Source organism: Pongo abelii, chromosome 1 (assembly GCF_028885655.2).
Source record: "Pongo abelii isolate AG06213 chromosome 1, NHGRI_mPonAbe1-v2.0_pri, whole genome shotgun sequence".
Classification (NCBI taxonomy): Eukaryota; Metazoa; Chordata; class Mammalia; order Primates; family Hominidae; genus Pongo; species Pongo abelii.
The window spans coordinates 135,333,215-135,357,039 of NC_071985.2; the positions used below are offsets into that span (position 1 = coordinate 135,333,215).

A 23,825-nucleotide genomic window follows, 5' to 3' on the forward strand; every position below is an offset into this window, starting at 1 on the left:
AGGAACCCCGTGCCCTTCATTAGTCTATGATGGTGCCTTGGTTGAAACTGTTGGTTTTGAAGCCTGATTGCCTGGATTAAAATCCTACGTTTATTTCTGAAGTGTGGCTACCTGAATTCAAATTCTGTATCATCTACCTAAATTCAAATTCTGTGTCATCTATAGCAATGCTGCTGGTTGTGTAGCCATAGATTGGCGCCAGACTCTGAACTGGTTATTACTGGTCTGTAATGAGATAAGCCCACACACTGTATTTAGAAACTTTTATAGAAACTTGACAGAGTATACAAAAAAATTAACCGGGCATGGTGGCGCATGCCTGTAATCCCAGTTGCTCGAGAGGCTAAGGCAGGAGACTTGCTTGAACCCGGGAGGCGGAGGTTGCAGTGAACCGAGATCATGCCACTGCACTCCAGCATGTGTGACAGAGCCAGACTCCATCTAAAAAAAAAAAAGAAAAAAAAATCATTGACAGAGTAATTACATGTCTAATGAATCAAGTAATAAAATGTCAGGGCATGCTATGCCTGTGATTTTTTTTGTCAATTTCTGTTTCTAGTAATTTATTTGTGTTTTCTTAAAAAATAATTGAAAAGGATTGGAATGAAAGAAGACTAGTCCCTTGCCATGGAGAGTCTGAGAAACACTGATCTAGAACAGTACTAAGGCAAAGCTTTAATGTCCTTATCATTAAAATTGGACAAAAAGCAAGGCAGGGCAATGATTTTTATACCTTTCAGGTGACAACACTTAAAGGGGTCTACTGTACCATATAAAAATTATTTCTCTACATACTTGCCCATTTGGTTTCTTATGTAGTTATCAGACCTACAGCAGATCTGACCCTGGTATGACTTACATTTTGGGGACCCAAGTGGCAAACTGAGAGAGTTTTAAAAGAGAAGGCAGCTTGAGACTTTTTCATTCTTTTCATAAAAGTTTCTCCTTATTTCGAGGTGATAACTCATAGTTTAATAGTTCTTAAACTTTAATGCGTATAGGAATCACCTGGAGATGTGCATCCATCTCTGACTCAGAGGGGTGGAGTCTGAGTTTCTGCATTTCTCACATGGTGCTGATGCTGCAAATTTGCAGACCTTGCTTGGTAGCGATGATTTGACAAGTCTTGTTTCCCAGGTATGCACTCCACCTAGTGCCTGTCAGCAGACACCCCCAACCCCTGCACAGCACCTCTCTCAGAGATAGAATCTCCCTGCAAATATTTTGTAGGTATCCCTAGTTCGTAGGAGATGTTTTATCCTCACCCTGGACTTACTCTCAATGTTGGTGTTTTTCACTGGACCTAGAGACCACCAGAAGCCAAAGATCCAGCAAAGCTAAAGTTCTAAGAATTCCCATGTAAATATAATTTTATTTAAGCCAAATAGCTTTTTAAATTACTAACTTACAAATATGAGTAGGACAGGCTGACTGGTCTGACACAGCCACCGTTGCTTAGTGTTTTGTAATTCTTGTAAAACTATATTTGCCTGAAATCAGTAGTCCCTAGCCAATTACCTTTATTTGGGCATGGATAGTTGAGTGTTTTTGTATAGACATTTTAGAACAGTCTTGTGGTTCTGATGAAGAACGTTTGGAGGTTGTAGACACGAACTGTGTGTTTGTGTGTGTATATGTGTAGGTGTTTGTATGTGTGTTTTCTTCATACTTATGCCCCATCTGAATATGTGGGAATTAGATCCTTGGATCATTTACAAAAGAAAGAAAGAAAACTTTCCTAGTAGCTTGGACTACATGTGTGCACTGCCATGCCCAGCTAATTTTTATATTTTTAGTAGGGATAGGTTTTCACCATGTTGGCCGGAGTGGTCTTGCAGTAGAATCACTTGAACCTGGGAGGCGGAGGCTGCAGTGAGCTGAGATCCCACCACTGCACTCCAGCCCGGCAACAGAGTGAGACTCCATCTCAAAAAAAAAAAAAGAAATAAATAAAACTTTCATAGCCTTAATTTTAGGACAAATCACTACTCTAATAATCTTAGGAATTTTAATGCAATAGTGGAATATTCATTCTTCAAGTTTTCTTTTTGTACATAACAAACACTTGAAATTAAAAATTATAATTGCTGTGTTTCATATTGTACAAGTCATTCACCTAGGATATATATTTCTTCTTTTTTGTATGAACTAGGTCTCTATTTTTTGTGTTATCACAGTTATCTAAGCACTTAAGTAATTTGAGCTACATGGTTAGAGACGGTTTTTAATATTTGTGATTCTTTGGTTTATAATATTAATATGCCTGCAAATCTTGGTTTTAGTAAAACATCCAAGTAGTTTGCATGAATAATTAAGTGAACAATAGGTAAGTATCCAGCATCTCTGTATGGTCCCTCTGGTCTTTGAATGTAATCCTATCTGTCTCAAAAAGATAATATTTTGAATAAGAATTTTATTCTTGACTTAGAATAATTTTCAATCTCATTATCCTAAATTACATTTGGATCCTTGGATATTTAAAAAGAAAAGGATGATTTATTCACATATGTGTGGAACCTTTCTTTTATGATGCTGAGAAAAGTGTGACAATAAATAAAAAATGAACAAATGAAAACTGAATTTACCATTCCTTCATTAGACTAACATTAATTGAATACCTAGTATGTCCTAGGCAGAAAGCATGCCGAGAAGAACAAAGCAGAAACTCTGTAAAGAGTTCCAAGACAAAAAAATAAGAAATCATTTATTACAGTGCAGTGTAAATACCAATAAAATAGACTCAAACCCTGGGTGTAAGGATAATGAAGAGGAGGAACACATGGTAGGAATCTGCTATTTGTTTGGGGTAGGGAGTGACAGTGGTCTGTCAGTCTTCTCAGAGGAGTTAATGTATCATGTGCTTCATAAGGATCAAGGTAAATGGAAGCCAGGCAAAGGAGGGAAGGAGGGACATGCCAATCAGAGGGAATCTTAACTCAGGGGTAATGAAAGGGAATGTTGTATTCAGTGCACTATAGGACAGAATTCAAATTGGTTTATCAGAAATGAAGTGTAATTGCTGAAGGGGTGGGGGAGATGAGACTAAGGTTCAAATAATGAAGGGCCTTATATTCCTTGCTAAGGAGTGAAACACTGGGGAGTCCCTCAAATTTTTCATTTTAGAAAAACTTATCTGCCAGCATGATGGGGAATGATACCAACAGAGAGGAAAGAAGCAGGAAGATCAGTTTGGGAGGTTATTTTTTTGTCAGCCAGGATAGAAAAGATAAGGGCCTAAGCAATATTAGTGAGACTGAGGAGATTAATTTGGAAGATTATTAAGTGAAAAGAATAGGATTTGCTGATTGTAGAAATGAAGTTTGTTGGAGAGGGAGATGTGTAGGATGGTTCTGTTTGTTACTTGGTAATCTGCATAGCTGGTATGTAGTTTGTACTTACCAATTATTTTGTCATGTTTTACATGAAGGTCAGAATCACCCCACTGTTGGTCAGCATAGATTCCGGACACCCAGCATAGTGTCTAGCTCATAGTAAGTGCTCTATGAATATATTTTGAATCAATGATCATTTCATAGTTCAAAAAGAGAGAAAGTGGAAATAGAACATTTGGAGAAGAAAATGAAGAATTGCATTTTGGACATCTTGAATTTGTTGTGTTACTACCCTAACCAGTGGAAGATGTTCAGTAAGCAGTTGGACAATTGGATATATGGATTTATGAATTTTTATTTTTGTAAACAAGAATTATGCCTTACTCATGGTTAGAGACCTTAGCAGTGTTATGTAAGTTTCCAAGTGTGTGCTAACTTAATCATAGTTAGCACTAGTATTCAAATAGTATTGCATAGTTTAAGAGTAAGCTAGATCTCTTAGGCATATATGAAAAACTAGATATTGCCCTGGATTTTAAAAGCCTACAGTCTTAAGGAATAAATAAGGCAGAGAAAAGAGGCGGCTTTGATTGTGGAAAGAGCACTGATTTTTGAATTAGAAGATCTGTAAGCCTTAACTTTGCTGTTAACTAGATTTTACTCACTAAGAATTGTAAAATTTTCTAGACTACAGTTTCCTCAGTGCTAAAATGAGACAATGATGTTTCATGGTATCCAATGTCTCTTCAACCTGTAACATTAAATAATCCTGTACATTCATACTTAAACATGATTTTAAAATACATATTGAAAAGTGTGCATCTTGATGGGTGGGGAGGATGCATAGCTGATTTATATTGGTGAGTAGTCGTGATGCTTCCCTCCATTGCTAATGAAAATGAAGTGGAACTTAGAATTAACTAACTGGATTTAGGCCTCATCTCTGTCAATAATTAGCTATAAAATTTTGGACTTGTTAAGCCCCTTCTAGGGGCTAACTGTCCTTGACATGTCTTTTATCTCTAGTCTACTATGGTTTTATTAAAAGTATTTATGTGTGATTTTATCCTGTCAAACTTATGGGGGAAATCAACTCAGTCTTATAAATATCATTCACATAATATCTATTAAGGCAACACTTGATCTACTGAAAACACAGAGTAAAAGTATTTCAATTATTCATCAGAAACATTGATGTTAAACTAATTCTTCTAGCTCAAGTCTCTAACTCTTGTAGTACCTTAACACCTTACCTATATCTTTATAATTATTCTTTAGTAAATAAAATCTGGAGTTATCCTAATTTAAGTGTGACATTTATTTTTTGTAGGGATTCTGTTTGATACACCCTGTCATAAAACTTTAAAAGGAAATTTTAAGAAACTTTGAAGATTTGCCTCATTTAAAAATATTAATTAAGTTTTAAATCACCATATCCCAATACCATGTGTGGAACTATGGTAGCTGCTATATAAAATTTTTCAGTTACTTGAATATCAACTCAATGAGAGAAATTGTTGAGATTACAAGTAAGATCCATCCCTCCCCCTGGCTCTTCATGAGCCAGATAATTAGATAAAAGGATGAGCTAGTAAAGGAAATTCAAAGACTGTTATAATATTGTATGTATGCACAAAGGAAAATCACATGGTAGAACTGCCACTTTTATGGTCTCTGTAGCTACTACCACTATGACATTATCCTTTCTACTTGTGCCTTTACTGATTGTCGATGTTTGCTGATACATAGTCATACCCATTGTTGTCTATTTATCTTATTTTTGTCATGTCCTTTGTGCCTAAAAATCTATACATTAGGATTCATTTTATTACCTAAATGCTATATTCATGCTCTAGCTCTTTCCATTTATAATTTTAATTAGTAAATATATATTGAACAAATGAACAGATTTAAACACATATTGGCAGATCATGCGTTGAAAACAGGTGTTTCGGAAAGTCTGTCCAGCACACTCAGTATGCCCCAGATTTCTAGATGTCGCATCTAAGGACTTTTTGTGAGTAAAAACCACCCAATAGTTTATGTAAAACAGATGACAAATATGAGGATGCAGAAGAGTAAAAAATTTATTAAAGATTTTAGTGACATGTCCACTCTTTTTTTCTAATCATTTTCAGAGAGGTATGATTGATTTTTATGAACACACTGAACAAAGAGTGTGCTAAAGGAAATATTTTCCTTAGGAAAGAGGGTTCCCAGACTTAAACTCAATTGACTATTAGCAACTGAAATTATCTTTTGACTGTACAAATAGACTTTACATTCAATTAGTATATGATTTAAACAAATTTAGGTAACTTGCCTAGAGAACAATGCCTGTTACAGGAAGGCTGCTTAATAAATATTTATTGAAGGAAGGAAGGAATCAAGGGAAGGGCAGAAAAAAGGAAAGAGGGAAAGGGAAAGAGAGAGAAAAGACATGTCTGCCCAACTTGGTTTCAATATTTTTATGCTACTATTTAGCGTTTTAGGGTAGTAATAAAAATCTGATGGATAACATTCATTCTAGATTATTCAAAACTCTATAATAATCAATAAGAAAATGTCGAAATTAGATACAAACTCTTAATGGAAAAACATCCATGTAGTGTTGCCCTGGCCTTGATTATCTCAGTATTTCAGGGAAGCACAGGCTCATAGAAAGGAAGCCTCAGGTAAATGACAAGTCTTGCTCAGCACTGGGGGCAGCATAGAGGATGAGGGATTGAAGAAACAAGCCCAACTGCTATGGTATAATTTGTCCTGAGGTTTTGGAAGACATTTTGCATATAATCATTAAAGCTAAAATTAAAGATATATTAAAGCCAAAATTAAAGATATAATTTGCTGCTTAATAAATGATATATGTCATAACTTCATTAAGGATGGTACCTTCCTTAATTGTTGCATCCATGAGATTTTCAGTGAGGTGCATATTAACTGCAGAGATAATAATGTTTCTATATGTTAATAATTTTAGATGGCAAACACTTGAGCTATTTTGCAGCCACATGGGAGGAATCATTTACATCTTTAAAGGCTTATTTTACCATTAACCCCTTCATTTGAGTACAGTGGATAGCCATATGTAAAGTATTAATTTTTTTTAAATTAGTGCTAATAGCAAATATTTTAGATCCACTTGTGTGGAAAGATTAAAAGCCACAGCATTAGGCATGCACCAACATTTCTGAGATTAATCCTTGTTAGACCACCCTAACGGGAACATATAACTTGATTTTCTATTTATTGATCAGATGCCTGCTGGTTCTTTTATCATGTGAAATGAAACTCCACAGAGACAACAGTATATTGCATTAATATGCTGAATTTAAAAATGCAACACCATATTAAGTTGGTCTATTTTGCCCTTTCTACTTTTAATACCACTTAATATCAATACAGGGCATAAGGGGATCTGTGGAAATAGGATACATCTAAATATTTGTCATTATGGCCCAGATTACACATGAGCCATTCATGCATCTTCTAGTCATAAACTAATGCTTGAAGGTTATGTTAACAATAAAGTTATGAGAATATTTCCTAACGCAGTCCTTGCAACATGGGCAGTGATGAATGTTTATGAAGGAATGAATGAATGAATCAGAATACGTTTTACTACAATTAACACCTGTGTAGTAACTATTAAGTACCACGAGCACTACTTCTAGGTTTGCTTATATTATCTCATTTAATCATTACAAAAAATCCTAATCTCAGTGCTATTAAGGATCTTATTCTTGTTTTGCAGATGAAAAAATCTGTAGTAAAAGGTGGTAAGCTAACTTGCTGGAAAGTAGCAGAGTCAGGACTCAAACTTAGGTTCTGGCTTGGATTTGTTTAGCACAGTACATGATGCATTGTGAATGTTTGAAAACTGCTGTGATGATGGTGGTGATGATGTGGAATTGGAAATGTTATCTGATGTATAGAAAAAGTTATTTAATACTAATTATAGAATTTTCAAATTACAGTTGCATGGATTGCCCCGTAACCTCCTAGAACACCTTATATTTACTTGATTTTCAACAATAAGACATTTTATTTTTTATCTCTATAGAAAAATAAGATTTGTGCATTTTTGTATAAACTCATTGATATGGTTTATCACCCAAATGAAATTCTCTGTCCCCACCCAACTCTCATCTTATAGCTCCCATAATTTCCACGTGTTGTGGGAGGAACCTGGTGGGAAATGATTGAATCATGGGGGCAGGTCTGTCCTGTGTTGTTCTCGTGATAGTAAATGGGTCTCACCAAATCTGATGGTTTTAAAAGCAAGAGTTTCTCTGCACAGGCTCTCTTTTTGCCTGCTGCCTTCCATGTAAGATGTGACTTGCTCCTCCTTGCCTTCTGGCATGATTGTGAGGCCTTCCCAGCCACATGGTACTATAAGTCCAATAAATCTCTTTCTTTTTATAAGTTGCCCTGTCTCTGGTATGTCTTTATCAGCAGTGTGAAAATGGATGAATACATCTATTATCATATGTATGTTTGTACATACATACACAGACACACACACACACATATATATATACACACACAAACACACCGATATATAGTTACAAATAGAGATATGAAACTAAAACTGGTAATGTCTTTTCTCTTTCTGACATCACGGTTACTTTGCATTTTAAAGCTCCCCAGATGTATCAATGTACTTGGATATATGTTATTTTGTAAGCAGCTAATCGTAATTTGAGCAAACAATGAATTCTTTAATTGCTCAAAAATAGGATTTTCACATGAAGAAGTTGGGCAAAAAATTGTAATCTTTATAGAGAAATCTGAAATCTGAGATACAAAAATCTGATTCCATCTGAAATCATGTACTGAAACCACTATGGAGTCTGTTTCTGTAGTTAGTTGATCATTTGTGCACGAAGACAGCTTTGCTTTTTAACCCATTGTGTACGCATTTTTCAGTATTTAGTTCTGTCAATAGAGGACCTGGAAGCAGTGAGGGTAATGAGGAGGAATGATAGTTTAGATGTGTTCTTTCCTGAAATGCCAGTTGAATTAAATCTTTCATTCCCACTGCAAACATGCAAATCTATAATCTTCTTTCAAGATGAATCCAGAATCAGGAGTCTGCACTCTTTTATTCTTGGTCAGGAGATTAAAATTGATCACAGGCCGCACAAGGGAGTCGGCTGTAGTATCACAGCTCAATCTGGTTAACGAGGACAGCACTTGCCTTCTGTTCTCCTTAATCGTGCACTTACAAGTTACAAATATTATTGATTCCAGGGGTTATCTGAGGGTATAGGGAGGTGGTGTGACTTGACAATATTTTGCTGTTTTTAAGGGATAAGAACTGTGAGGCCTGATAACATCTGGGACAGGTATAGTTTAAATTTGACAAATGAAGATTTATACTTTTTTGAGCTGGCAAAATCCTTCATGTAGAAATAATGAATGAAAATTTGATAGTTGATTTAACATAGGTCAAATGACTTGCAGTGAAAGAAGAAAAATAACACTTTAATGATTACCTCTTTCTCAAAATGAATTGATTTTTGTCATTGTAGATCTGTGCTTTAAACAAATGAATAGTGCTTAGAAGATACTTTTACAAGACGCCATTTAAATTTAAGTGGGTGTGGTTTACCTAAAATCATTCCAAAATGTAGTGTAGGTGGGATGATAGGTAAGTAATTACCTACTAATCTTTAAAGCATATTTTTTCTTATGAATAAAATAGCTATATTAACATTCAAGCACCGCAAAGCATTGTATGCCAAATTTTCAGACTAGGTTAAACCTCCTTTTTTTTCTAACAATAAAGATTAAATGCTGCCCTAAAGTATATTTTATGAAATGATGGAAGAAACAATGTATTTAACAGTTTTCGCTATTTTAAATCTGTCTTTGCCACTTGTCTGTGAGATTATAGAAAGCTTTTTTTTACTGCCTTGAACCTCAGTTTGTCATCTGTAAATGAGCATAAGGTTACCTAGTCCATAGTGTTTTTGTGGGACTCAAGTATATAAGAAATATTTTTAAGTAATTTATCACTTTACAAATGCAAAGTTTTAAAATATTTATTATTACTGAGCTTGTATAATGTTGAGCCTATATTTAAGACAGTGGTGAAAGACCATCTGAACTAGATTCTCTCTCTTTTTCTTTATCTTCTGTAGAATACATTGACAAAACAGCAAGGTAGGGTTTCAAAAGAGTCTAGATTGTGGCTGGAATATAAACTGATTGGACTGGACTTCATTGCCGGTAGTGGCCCTTTATACAGCATGGTCTAAGAGGGTGAATCACATAACTTAGCATTAGAATATGCGTTCTTTAAAAAATATAAACGTATTTACAAATGATTAAAAATGGCCCTAAAACCATATGTCATCATAGAAATTACCTATTCAGAAACTGAAAAGAAAGTATCAAAGCAGACTGCTCAGTTTATTAAACCAAAGGCATTTGGAATGTAATTTATTATTTTACATTGACTATAAAACTGTGAGATTTTTATTGATTCTGTCAAAATGTATGCTCTCTATACTATCATTAGAGTGGTTCAGATGTTAGTATAATTCGTGAATTGGTATATATTATATAGTTTACAGTGAACTTAAATAGTTTCTAAACAGCAACTGAGAATTTCTATTTGATCTCCCTAATTAATCCACCATGAACTGTTACTATAGATTCTTTACCTACTAGTGGGATAAATGAAAACATGACTGTTTGCCAATTGCACAATATGCATTTATATGTGTATTATTAAATTTATATTAAATGCATGTTAATGTACATTTTAATGTGCTCCAATTAAAATGAAAATAATTTTCATTATTATTAAATTTCTCATATCTGTCTACATGCTTCATAATTCAAGAGCACTTAAAACAGGTCAGGTGAGGAAGCACTAAACATTTCATTTCACAAGTGAGGAAACTAAGGCACAGGGAAGTAAGCTAATTTGCCATACATCACAAAGCTAGTAGGTAGGGAAACCGAGTGCAAACCTAGGTGTCGCTACCTTACCCATATATTTCTACTGTCTAGGAGTCTTTATTTGGTTTTCGTTTCAGAGGTCAGAAAATCTGTGGTAGGGTGAACCAGACGTGAATGTACCCTTCTGTGGGATTTCCAAACCCACTAGTAGAAAAACAACACCTCCATTGTTCAGGGCTTTAGTTTTGATGTGTTTATTTAAGATTGTAAGAGAAGATTTTCTAAATGTGGTTTTTAATCAAACAAATATTATACAAATTATGTCCCTTTTATATTATTTACTCAGAATGTAATTGATGTGGAGTTGCCATTACTGACTTAATTTTTACTTCTTGAAACAGCACTCCAGTGCGAATATATTCTCCATTATACTGATTCCTGGGAATTCATATGAGGTATTCTCCCTCTGGCCAATTCATTCTTTTCATACTTTGTCCGACATTACCACTAGAATACTTCCCCATGTGGCTATTATAGAGTTTTCCCCTTTCTTCTTCTGAGTTGGCTCATTTAAATAGATTCTAATAGTTACAATATATGTATTTGTGTTTTGTTGCTTTTGTTCTGTTTAATATCCTCTTTCAAGAAATCTTTTTTGTTTATATTATTTCTAAAATTAATTGTAGGCTAGTGGCCTTGTAGTGTACTGAAAAATCAAGAAAGATGACTCCTAAAATCAAGTGTTCTTTTGAACACTGTTTGTGCTTTACAGTGTACATAGTGTTATACACTGTATAATGTTTTAAATTTTTGCATCTGTTTTTCTTCTGTGATAACAAGAAAGTTTGAGCTGATACCTCTCTTTTTTTGACTTCCAGCATACCGCTTTTTCCTACCCCTCCTCCTAACTGATTGATCCTTCTTCAATATCTACTTTAGCTTCCTTTTCTCTTTCCTTCCTTAAGGTGTGTGTGTTATCTTGTGCTCACCTCATGGCCTTCTCTTCTGATTACTGTATACACTCTCCCTGGATTAATGCTCATTAGCATCTCTGACTCCCAGCACCATTTTTTTGCTAATAATTTTCAAATCTGTTTATCTGGACTGGATTTCCCTCCTGAGCTTCAGACATTTGTTCCATACTCTATTAAATATGTCCAAAAAGGAACAACACTTTTCCCTTAGAATCTGCCCCTCTTCCACTATATTGAATCACAGTGTAGTAGGAAGGACATGTAATAAAAAAATTTAGAATGGAGCAAGACATGTGCTATGAGAGAAGGATGTATAGGCTATTGAGATACAACAGAAAGCTGAGACTCAGCTTTGACCTTGCCATTTATAACCACGAGGAACCAAATCCTATGAAGTTAATGCCTAAATATATTGAGATTATATTTTTATTCTTCTGCATCCCCACTGTCAGTATCTTAGTATAAGTGCTATTTTTTCCCATTTAAGTTACTGTAATAGGAGAAGTGAATGAAAGCATACCTCTAGGGAATCTGGAGGCACAGTTTTGAATGCCATATATAGAATTTCTTTGAAGTATTAAAATTTCATTCAAAATTTGCATTTCATTTCTCAGTCTCTCTACATTTGTCTTAATATGAACACTATAATTTAAATTACTTATCTTTGAGTGAAATTGTTGACCCAGGAGGGTAAGCTGTGTTTATACTAAGCTGTGGATACCCCCTGCAATGCCATGTTAGTGGAGGTTATGAGTAATCCTGATTAAGAAGAAGAAGAGAAGTTTTCCTTTCTTATCTGGATTTATGCAGTATTCCGTTATATCCACCTTCTTCCATTCTTATTTTCTGCAAATTATTTCTATATACTACTACCAATTTGTCCTTGCTAATATACAAAGCTGATTATATCATTTCCTAAAATGTTTCCTCAGTGTAAAATCCAAACATCCTGGTGTGACTTGAATGACCCCTCATAGTTTGGACCCTGCCTATTTGTCAAATTTCGCATTTTGCTTCTTCCTGTCTCCTCCTATCTACTCCCCTCATCATACCCCAGTTCTTGTCAGATTGAACTCATACCCCACCATGCCCTTGTATATGAAGCTTATACTCCCCCTTTTTCTATGACTGGAAACATTAATCTTTTAAGACTCAGCTTTAGAATGTTGTCTGCGGTCCAGGTGAAGTATCTTTGTAACTGCTCCTGTTGTAACCTATGCATCCTTCTCTCATAGTAGGTGTCTTGCTCTATTCTAAATTTTTTTATTACATGTCCTTCTTCCTACTACCCCAGAAGCTATTTATCTATATATTCCCAGCACCTAATATGGTGTTCAGCACATAGTAGGTACTCATCTATGTATCCTCATCACCTAATATGGTGTTTAGCACATAGTAGGCATTCAGTAAATATTAATGAATCAGTGGTTAAATAAATTAAATACCTGGGATTTGTATTTCCAACTGATTGTACTCATGATTCTTAAAAAATCAAGCTGGTTTCCAAATCCAAAAGTTGAATATGATAGGCTATTTTAAAATAATTTTATGTAACAAAAATTTCAGAACTAGATATATAATGATTATACATTGAAACTGCCAAGTTTTGTGTGCTTAATCACCAGTACTCAAGGAAATTTCAATTGGAGCTAAATGTTTTAAAGTGTCCATAGTTTTCATTGTTGTTAAAGTTGTTGTTATGGTGCTTTATATAATAATTGTGTTAAATATCAAGGAAGAAAAAATATCAAGAGAGGTATGCATATGAAAATAATAGGTTTTTTAAGTTTTAAGTACATCAAGATCAGTTCATCTATTAACATTTTCCATATGCCAGTCAGTATGCTAAGCAATTATCATATTATTGAGATATATGATCTCATTTAATATCCCAGCAAAGCAGGTTTTATAGTTAAGGAGACTGAGACTTAAAATTTAAATAACTGTGATTATGCAAGGTTAAACAGCTAGTATTTATAGTGAAGTAGTATATTAGTTGGTTCTCACACTGCTATGAAGAAATACCCAAGACTGGATAATTTATAAAGGATAGAGGTTTAATTGACTCACAGTTCCACATTGCTGGGGAGGCCTCAGGAAACTTACAGTATGGCAGAAGGCAAAGGAGAAGCAAGCATCTTACTCACAAGGTAGCAGGACGGAGTGAGTGCCAGCAGGGGACATCACAGATGCTTATAAAACCATCAGATGTCATGAGAACTCACTCACTATCATGAGAACAGCATGGGGGAAATCACCCCCATGATTCAGTTACCTCCCACCAGGTCCCTCCCACAACACATGAGAATTATGGGGATTACAGAGATTACAATTCAAGATGAGATTTGGGTGGGGATACAGTCAAACAATATCACATATCGATATGAACATAAGGATGTCTGATGTTAAAAACGATTGCTTCCCCTTACACTGGACCCAATATTCTTACAAATTCTTTTATAAACAGGTATTCTTTATTTTATGAAGAGATATGTAGTGATTGTTAGATGTGGAAAATTGCAGTGCATTTGGCATTTTCAACCATAGTCTGTACACTTGAAAAGACATTTGGATATGGTATAGTGTAATTGATTTAATATTAGAGTGGGGAAATGTGATTCTTTAATTATTTTTGAGCCGCAGGATCCTAGAAGAATGTCATGAAAAGTGTGAGCCCTCTGTACACAATAAAATGCATGCTTATAAAAGGTACTCTGTTTTAATATAGTCTTGGAGTCTCTAAAAAACACAGACAAGGCCCAGAACTCCATTTCTAGATGATTTACCTATTTTATGGATGAAGAAACTGAGGTGCAAAAAGGTCAAATGTGTTTCTGGAATTGTTGACCAAGCGCATCCATCAAGAATGCCCTTTAGAAAGTGATTTTCTTGTGGAATTTTCTGAATTCCTAGAAAAGTACTGTGATTTTAAGTCTCAGCAACATGACAATAATACTAAATAGATTCCAAGTATATTTATGCATGAAAATAATTTAATATTTTCTAATATCTAACATATTTCTTGTAAAAATCTATTGAGAACAGTAATTTTTTGGAAAACTTATAAAATTACAGTAATGATTTAGAGTAAAATAAAATAAATTTGCACAGAAGTTTATCATTTAAAGAGGAAGATGCAGAATTAAAATGAAATAACACTGATCGGTGAATATTATCACAAGATAAAATAATTATATGGTATCATGACAAATTTCTATGTTTGTGAATTACATTTTCTACCTATAAAATTAAGTTATTTCAGTATGACAGAGCTATTTTATGCTTACTTGTCCACATAACAGTTCTGTAAGGAAATACGGTTTTATAGCTTCTCATTTTAAAGATGAGGAAACTGAGGCTTAAAGTTTAATTATTTATGCTTGGATTTATAGCTATATAAGTAACAGGGCCAAGAGCTCATTAGAGAGATCATATCCTTCTGAACTGAGCAGCTCTCCATCATTTCACATATATGCCCGGAGAAAATCACATAGATGTAGAAAACAAGTTCCAGCAGCTAAGAGAGTCACAAGCGCATTTGCTACATGTTCTTTATTTTAAAGCCTGCCACTTGCTTCCTCAGTCTTGTATTGTTTCACTTTGCAGAGCTCTGAAGGCCAGAGCATACATGAGTAATTCAGAACGATTCTTAGCTTTCATTTCCATTTTAATCCATGACCCTAACTCATACATTGTGTTTCACCTCATTTTATTCCAGTACTATAGCAAAGGCTAGTTTACTTCAAAGGAAACTGTTTAAATGCCATTATCAAAATGCATGGTATGTTAACAATTATTACGTAAAGTTTTTCAAATACAGAATATTTCAGTCTCACAATATGATTGTATGATTTGCTACAACAATTACTGATAAAGGGGTTATCAGTGCCTGTGTTTAAGAATTTACTTGAGTAAAAAATGTAAAAGTACAATTTTTAAAAACGCCTTCCAGAAAGTAACTAATACAATACAATGAATGTGAGGTACATTTACTGGTGATTAACACATTAGTAATACTTTTGAGATTACATTTTTAAAGGGGTCTTCTTCCTTCTACGGAATGTGTGTTTATGGTGGCAGCTTTAATGCTGTCTCCTACTGTGCAGTTCAATAGAGTATGTTTTTAGGTGGTTGGTTGAGGGTTTTCTCCGTTATGTATGTCGATGGAGATAAGTGTTTTAATTACTTTTTTAATGTCTGTGCTTTTGTATTTTTCTCCTCTCTTCCCTTTTATTTCCTGCTGTTGAGATTACTGCCTCATCTCCACAGCAGGTGGCTGTTGCAAATTTGTTTTCTTTGTAAGCCTGGAAGATTTATTTTGTAATATAACTGTTCCTTTTTAGTATTTTATTATTAATGATTTCTTCACTTTGGGATATAGTATACTTACACAGTCCTAAACGGTAATTTCCTAACACTATCTAAGAACTCCAATCATTAAGAAAAAAAATCTTTGCCTGAGGCGTATTGTTTGAGATTTTTGCTTACCCTTACTTCACAATGTGGGGATTAAAATTTAAGGAAATTGTTTTATAGCAAAAGCCAAATGAGAAAAAGAAACAGAGAAAATAGAAGGGAGGGAAATAAAGAAAAGGAGAAGAGAAAAGGCTCAAGAGACAAAGTATACTCTAATGAATAATACCATAAAGCAGAGTAATGAGGATAATTTTATGGCTGAAATATGAAATTACATTAACATCTTTTCTGGAAATGTTTTAACTAAACCAAATGCTTATATTAAAGTATAATTTCAATTATTACAATAACTTCTACTAATTATAAGCAAATTGCAATATTATAAAATAATAATGAAGAAAAAAGTACTTCTTTTTTTTGTCCAAAGGGTTTGTTGTTCTCATTGTGTCATAATGTACTATAGATAGAAGAAAAGATGCAACAGATCATAATATAGACATGATCTGTTATGAAAGTACAATATACTCAAGGATATTTTATCCATGTCTGTAAAGAAAGCCATAATTTTGTTAAACAAAATAAAATCTATGTATTTTTTCCAAATGTATAAAGGAAGTAAAAAGTATGAGACCAAAAGTGCATGGTGAACCCATATTCTCATTATGTTTGTATTAAATCACTGGACATTTATTACAGATAAAAAAATCCTCTATAAGAATTTCAGCCACTCAAATTCATTCATTTCATATGTGTACTTGTACTTCTTAATACATTCATTGCTTTGTTATAAAGAATATGTTCACATCCTTTCTCACCTGTAGATATTCTAAATTGAAATCTGATACTAAGTTCTAACATGAAGTTACATGAAGTAATTACATTGGCATGATAGAATTTGTGTGTTTTCTACATGAAGTATAGAAGCCAATCGAAATACTTTATAACTTCATAAAAATTCTTTGGTTATTTTATTCTTTTTTCTAGTGCTTTTTAAAATTGTACTGTTTTACACATTAAATGCATAGAGAAATTCAGCATGTATCAGATTTTCAAAATTATATAATACTCAGTAATCTACTTGGTTCTGGACTTATTGTGATGTGCTGCTGTACAAAAAAAAATCTTGTGTAATGGGAAAAAATATTATTTAAATGGTGTCTCCATTCATAACATTTTTAAAAATCTTCTTGTTATTCTCTAACCAATTGTGTGATACACACAATTAATGTGTGTGGTCACATTTAGAGAAAGAGTATAGACAGCAGTTATATGAAACAGATGTTTAATGGGGATTTCAAAAATCAATGAAATGAATATTATTGTGATGCATGGTGATCTAATTTCATATGTGTTATATTGAATCACTCCATTTTTTTCTGAATTCAGTCTGAACACTCAGTACTAAACGCATTTACAGCAGCACATCAGGAAGAAAATGGGGAGTGTTATTGAGAAAAGAACCACAATAGGCCATCATTGATCTATTCTCTTTCTCATCAATATATAGATCCTAGAATGATAACCCATATGGCACTATTGTCCCTTAGAAGTAAGACATAAATCCTTTGAGTGATCTTTAAGTGACAGATGAAACACTTTATAATCCATTGTGGAATTGCGACATGCTTAGTTGGACACTTGAAAGGAATATTTTACTTCCATATTGTAATCTCAACTGTTTGGGCTTGAATCAGGAATAGCTTATCTTCTCTAATACATATATAAACATATATATACATAGATGCATATATTTATGATTTTCTACCTACTTTTACACATCCTGTATACAGCCACCCAAATGGCTTATGATTAATTGCAATATCTTTTTTATTTGAAAGTGTTTATTATGAATCTCTTTATCATGTAAGCCTTTTTCCCCCATACTTTTTATATTTTACCCAAGACAGTAATAATGACTTGCATTTTAATGTTATTTTAGATTTACCAGCGTGCTTTATGTGCACTTTTCTACCTAATTTTCAGAAGAACCCTGTATAGTAAGCAGGGTTGTCTGCATTCTAAAATCAAGGAGTTTGAAAGCCACAGGATTAAGCAATTTTATTCAATTACAGTTAGAAAATGGAAATAATGAGATTAGAACCCAGTTCTTTAGACCCTAGGTCAATGCTGTCTGAGACATGATTTTGTTCTTAATGCTCCAATTTGAATGACACTTTGAATAGGAGTGGGCTTTATCTTGCTATTAATACTTTCCTTGTTTTGATGCACATGTAACTGGAGTTCACTGTAGTCTATAGAATGAATGAAGTTAGAATACTACTCTTATGTGGCTACATCCTTTCATTTTAGCCAAAGATGCTAAGTTTCGTGGACTGTGATACTACCTATCCAATACTGACCACTTAAATGTGTAATCATATTAACTGTGTATATCATGGATTAGATGATCATTAAACTTATATCTACTCAAACATATCTTTTCATTAAATCAAACAAAGTCTTTAAGGAAGCAAATGAAAAGTAAAGGAAACATTTATTTCACATCTATGCAAAGAGCTTTATATACCTGTTTTTCATGTTAATTCTCCCAACAGTCCTATGATGAGGCTGCTGTTGCCCAGAAAGTGTAATTTATTTGGCCAAGGTCATAATAGCTAGTAAGTGCTAGAACTAGAATTTTAGTGCAGGAAGTCTGACTTCAGAGTTTTCAGTCCTATCTAGTATACTGTTTACAAATAATTGTACAAATAGGTCAGTCGGCCTTAAGATATTTTATAAGATTTAATAAACAAAAATAAAGACAAAAGTTGTTACATGGATTTTTCTTTTACTAAGACAGAGGAGGAAGTTAGCCTGGTTTATTCCATAAATACATGTTTAATCTGTATATTTTAATACTGTCCCTAATGCAGCACCATTTCCCAAGCCAGCATTAGAAAATAAGGACTGAGTAACATAACATGTGAGATCTCACGTACAAAAGTACTTTGGAAGGTGAAAAACTTACGGTATTTGCCATCAGCTACATTTTGCTGATCTCATCCAGAAAACTTGAGAGTAGTGACATAATCAGTGTTGTTTTATTTGTCTACCGAAGTCTTATTGAAAAAGCACCTGTGTGAAATAATAAGGATTGGTGTTCCTATAGAGTTCAGTATACTAGAGCATTGTCCATTTGTTTTAGTTTTAGTTTTTGTTTTTTTTGAGACAAGAGTCTCACTCTGTCACCCAGGCTGGAGTGCAGTGGTGCGGTCTCAGCTTACTGCAACCTCTGCCTCCCAGGTGCAGCGATTCTTGTGCCTCAGCCTCTGGAATAGCTGGGATTACAGGCATGAGCCACCATGCCCGGCTGATTTTTTTTTTTTTTTTTTTTTTTGTAGAGACGGGTTTTCGTCATGTTGGTCAGGCTGATCTCAAATTCCTGACCTCAAGTGGTCCACCCACCTTGGCCTCCCAAAGTGCTGGGATTACAGGCGTGAGCCACTGTGACTGGCCAGCATCACCCATTTCTGTGAGCCACAGCCTTTGGCCAGGGACCTGAGGTAGTTTCTCGGTGGTCTGTGCTATCTTCTTCACGCCTGGGATTTGTGAGTCTATCTCCAAAGATGACTGTCTTTCTCATGATGGCTTAGCTGTCATTCAGGTGAATCCTTTCAAGAACAAGAAGCATCACACAAATGCTTGCATCATTCAGTTAACACTAAACAAGTGGCTTGGTGAAGTAACACAAGCAAACATTATAGAATCTGAGTAATTCTTAAACATGCCCTACCATAGCTATGAAAGCAAAGCCTTAAAAGCTTTTTTTCTTTTATTACTTCCTAGATTTTAATATGTTACAGAACATCTAATATCTTGTTCATGTTAACTGAAGTTGTGCATAACTTTATGTGAGCACAAGGAAAGAATTTACTATATATACTGCTGTTATTTATTCTGTAGTTCTTCCAGAGGGAGGTGCTTTGGCAACAAAGCAAGCATACACATTTCAAAGAATATCAAATAGTGAAAAATAACCAGGATACACGCAGGAGGAATTCACTTAAGAAGGCAAACATTTCAGAAAGGAATTGTACTGGAGAAAATAATCACAAAACAAAAATGCCAACAAGAGAAGCAGCCAGTCCTTTCTCTGTCACTAGATTGGAACCTGGCTGCAGACACATCCTGTGAGGTATGCATATCTGCAGCCTTGTAGAGAAACTTAATACATACATGTTGAATGATTACTTTAGATAGGACTGGTTATGTAGCTTCACATTATAACCTGGCCTAGTTATAACCTTACACATGAAAAAGGCAGACATTTTGAACTCATAACATAGACTCTACAACCAGTGTCCACGTTAGAAATTGGCACTGCTGCTTACAAGTCCTGTGATCCTTCAGCGAGTTACTTAATCCCTATATGCCTCAATTTCCTCATATTTAAAATGTGGATAATAACATCAGTTGTCTCATACAATTGTTTTGGGAATTAAAATGAGTTATATAATAATCACCTGGGGGCCAGGCATTTAGAGTAGTGTCTGTAGTCAATAAAAGTTAATTTAAATTTTCTGTAACATAAGCAGGATCCTTCCTTCCTTCCTTCCTTCCTTCCTTCCTTCCTTCCTCCCTCCCTCCCTGCCTCCCTCCCTCCCTCCGTTCTTTTTCAGAGAACATGAAAATCACTATTTAAAAATAATTCTTAAGGAGGTGTTCCATTGTAAAAATGCATGCTAAAGCACCAAAAACTTCAATAACTATTCTAAAGAAACAAACTATCTGGCCTCCTTGAAAGACAAAGACTATACATATCTACTACGCTGAACTGTTTTGTTTGTCAAACCTTTGTCAATTCATCTTTATTCATAAACTCTCTTTTTCACACTGAAAGGTGAATTAAAAAGTCATTTCAGTGTCATTTTGAAATCATCCTGGTATAGACACATACCTTATTTATTAATATGCCACCTACTCTCAGAGAAGTCTTCCTTTGATAGATGACTATTTGCAAGTTTCATTTTCTTTCATGTTTCACTTAAGGTTGCCTCATTTTTCTTTCTTTGTAGAACTTTATTTACATTTGCTAAGGTTTAATACTTTATTTAAGCTTTTATTCTTTCTTTGCCATGCAATATGAAGTATGAAATAATTGATAAATTACAGAATAAACCTATCTTAATATTAATAGCTAATGTTTAATGAGTATTCATGATGTGCCAGCTCTCAATTATATATATGGTTTATCCATAAATATATATATTTTAAATATTTTTATTATTTTATAATATTTTTTAACATTTTAAAAAAATCTCACATCCATGAGAGAAGTATAATTATTATCTCTGTTTTTAGAAATGAAGTAGTGGAAAATCAGATCAGATTAAGAAACTCAATTTCAGCGTTCTCCAGAAAAACATAATTAGTAGGATGGACAGATGGGTGGATAGAGATGACTTATTTTAGGGAATTGGGCTATTTAATTGTGGGAGCTGGTAAGTCCAACTCCTTAGGGCAAGACGGCAGACTGGAACTCCCAAGTAGGAGCTGATTGTGCAGACTTAAGAGAGAATTTCTCCTTCCTCAGGGAAACCACAATTTTGTTCTTAAGGCCTTTTGATTAATTGATTGGATAGGGCCCACCCACATTATTGAGGCAATCTCCTTAAAGTCAAGTGGTTGTAGATATTACTCACATCAACAAAAGGCTTTCCCAGCAACACCTACCTTAGTGTTTGATTGACTAACGGGTGTTATAGCCTAGCCAAGTTGATACCTAAACCTAACCTTCACAGGATTCACAGGAACTTATACAATGTCACAGAACTGGTAAATGAGAGAGGAAGGACTCATACCAAAGTCTGTCTAGTGACAAAATCCCTGCTTCTGATCATCCCACAGCACTGTGATTAGCATAGACTATCAAAGTATCCACATGGAGACCTTCAGATGCACTGTCCCTGGCCAGAAGGGATGACCTGTCACCCAGGTAGAGGAGAAGGGCTCCATGGACCTTGAGGCCCTATGTGTGACCTGGGGTGTGGCTAAATAACCTGCAAAGAAAAGCTAATTATATGTAGCATATGTATATGTTGGTTTGAATAGTCAAATGTAGACCTAACTTCAGTCTTCTTTTAACAGGTTTCAGAAGGAATCATTTTGTCATTAAAGAGCCTTCAAGAACATATTCAGCTATTTTTACCAACCCCATCCCTCCACCCCAGGTTTTCTAAAAGAATCACATAAACAGCCACCCATTTATATAATCGTTTCTGTTACTAATATACCTTTTTATGTTATAAAAGGGAGAAACAGTCTTATCCCCATTTCCTTTACAGAGAAGCTGAGGCAAAGGCAGGTGAGGTGGCTCCCCTAATTATGCTACTACATAATGGAAATCATTTTGAAAGCAAAAGGTCTTTTAAAATCATTTATGAGCAAATGTTATGGAAAAGGAGATTCAGGAGGTGCTGGATGGGGAAGAAAAATGTTTGGTTTAATCTGAAGAGACGATGGTGGTTTATTGCTGATTACAGGGAACCCACAGAAACCTTCAGCTTTCAGATCAGATATGGCATCCACCTTATCTCATATGACAAAAGTCATCCTTGGGCTATGCTTATTACTCTGTATCTACCAGCAAATGTCCATTGTCCTTCATTTCATTGTAAAATAAACTCCTGCCTCTCTAGAATGACCCATTGGTAGAATGAGTCTTAGTAATAAAATAAAACTACATGTTTTCCCCTGCATTTATGGAATTGAGATGAATTATTTCTCTACTTGCCTTGGATGGGATGACTGCTGTAAGATTTGCTTCATTTACACTTTGGAAAAAATTTAGTCTGCTACTCATTTTCCTTTCAAAGTTTTAGTAAGAATTTACTATTTTATAGTTGATATATGCACAATGTAGAAAATTTGGAAAATAAGGAAATAATAAAAATTGGAATATCCTTAATACCACCACCCTAAATGATCTCTGTTTAGATTACATGGTTTATATTAATACATTTTTTTACAAAATTTGAATTATACCATACAGAGTTTTGAATCCTGCAGGTTTAAGACTGTATTTTGATTACAATCTTACACCATATTTCTCGAATATTCATTCTGTGTCTTTTTCTTTTATATGGTAAAACTAATTTCTTCATTCACCTGACAGTCTGGCACTCTCTCATCTTATTTTCCTCCTTCTGTATTAATAATTTTTGCGCATTAAACCTTTATTTGCATGTGTCAGTATTTTCTTAAGATAGATTTAAAACTATTTTCTAGATATTGAACACCAATATATATTTCCACCAAAAGAGTATGACAAGTTCCATGTCTACCCTTGCTGCATAGTTTAATTTTCTTAAATATTTTTCTTTCTATAGAGAAGTTACAATTTTATTCTTTTAATTTGCAGTTTAATGACTTAATGGAGTTAATATTTTTAGTGCTTATAGGTGATTTATATTTTTTCTTCTCCCAATTTTTATTATTCTTTATGTTTCCATTGAAAAGCTAATGTGTTCCTTACTGATTTTGAGAATTTATACAGTAAAGACATTTAATTATTAAAACATTTTCTTGGTTAAACAATTTTCATTTTAATTCATTTATATTTTTGAAATTTAGCAGTGGTTGAATTATTGTGGCAAAATACATTGTTTTTTCCTTTAATCTTTTCCCTTCATTAAAAAAGAAATGATTTCACTTATTCAGGAATTAGATAAATATGTACCCATTTTTAACGTATTTTTATATTTAGTACTTTAATATAGCTGAAACTGACTTATTTATGACATGAGGAAAGAATATAACCTGATTTTCCCTGTAATGTTATGTATGTTTATGTGTGTATATACATGATATGTTTCCATATATTTATAGGTATACATTAATGTGTGATTTACGATGTGTACTTGGTTATATATTAAAGATATACATGATATACTCTGATATCTGTTAGACTGTATTATGTACATTTTATATTGATTTGCTTACAGATGTTTTCCTCTAAGAATGACATTATTTCAAAGATTAAAGTTTTCTTTTTTGTTTTAATATCTAGTAGGAAAAGCCCCTCCTCCTGCTAATGATATTTTATAAATTTGATTAATTAGGTTTGCCAGAACCCAATAAAGATGCCATCTTCCAAGGCCTGACGCAGGACCAGGGGTTTTACACATCCAAAGACTTTTTGCCACTTGTAGCCAAAGGCAGTAAAGCAGGTATAACATATTGTCTTTTATGC

At 34.0% G+C, this 23,825-nt stretch overlaps 1 protein-coding gene across 4 annotated transcripts in view; it reads left to right on the forward strand.

Annotated features, from left to right (window-relative positions):
• The window catches only part of DPYD (dihydropyrimidine dehydrogenase), an 843,687-nt gene that overhangs the window by 306,367 nt on the left and 513,495 nt on the right, over positions 1-23,825 (forward strand). For all 4 annotated transcript variants that reach the window (NM_001132697.1, XM_054527610.2, XM_054527649.2 and 1 more), the window contains 1 exon segment: positions 23,695-23,802. In NM_001132697.1, the coding sequence (NP_001126169.1) occupies positions 23,695-23,802 (108 nt within the window).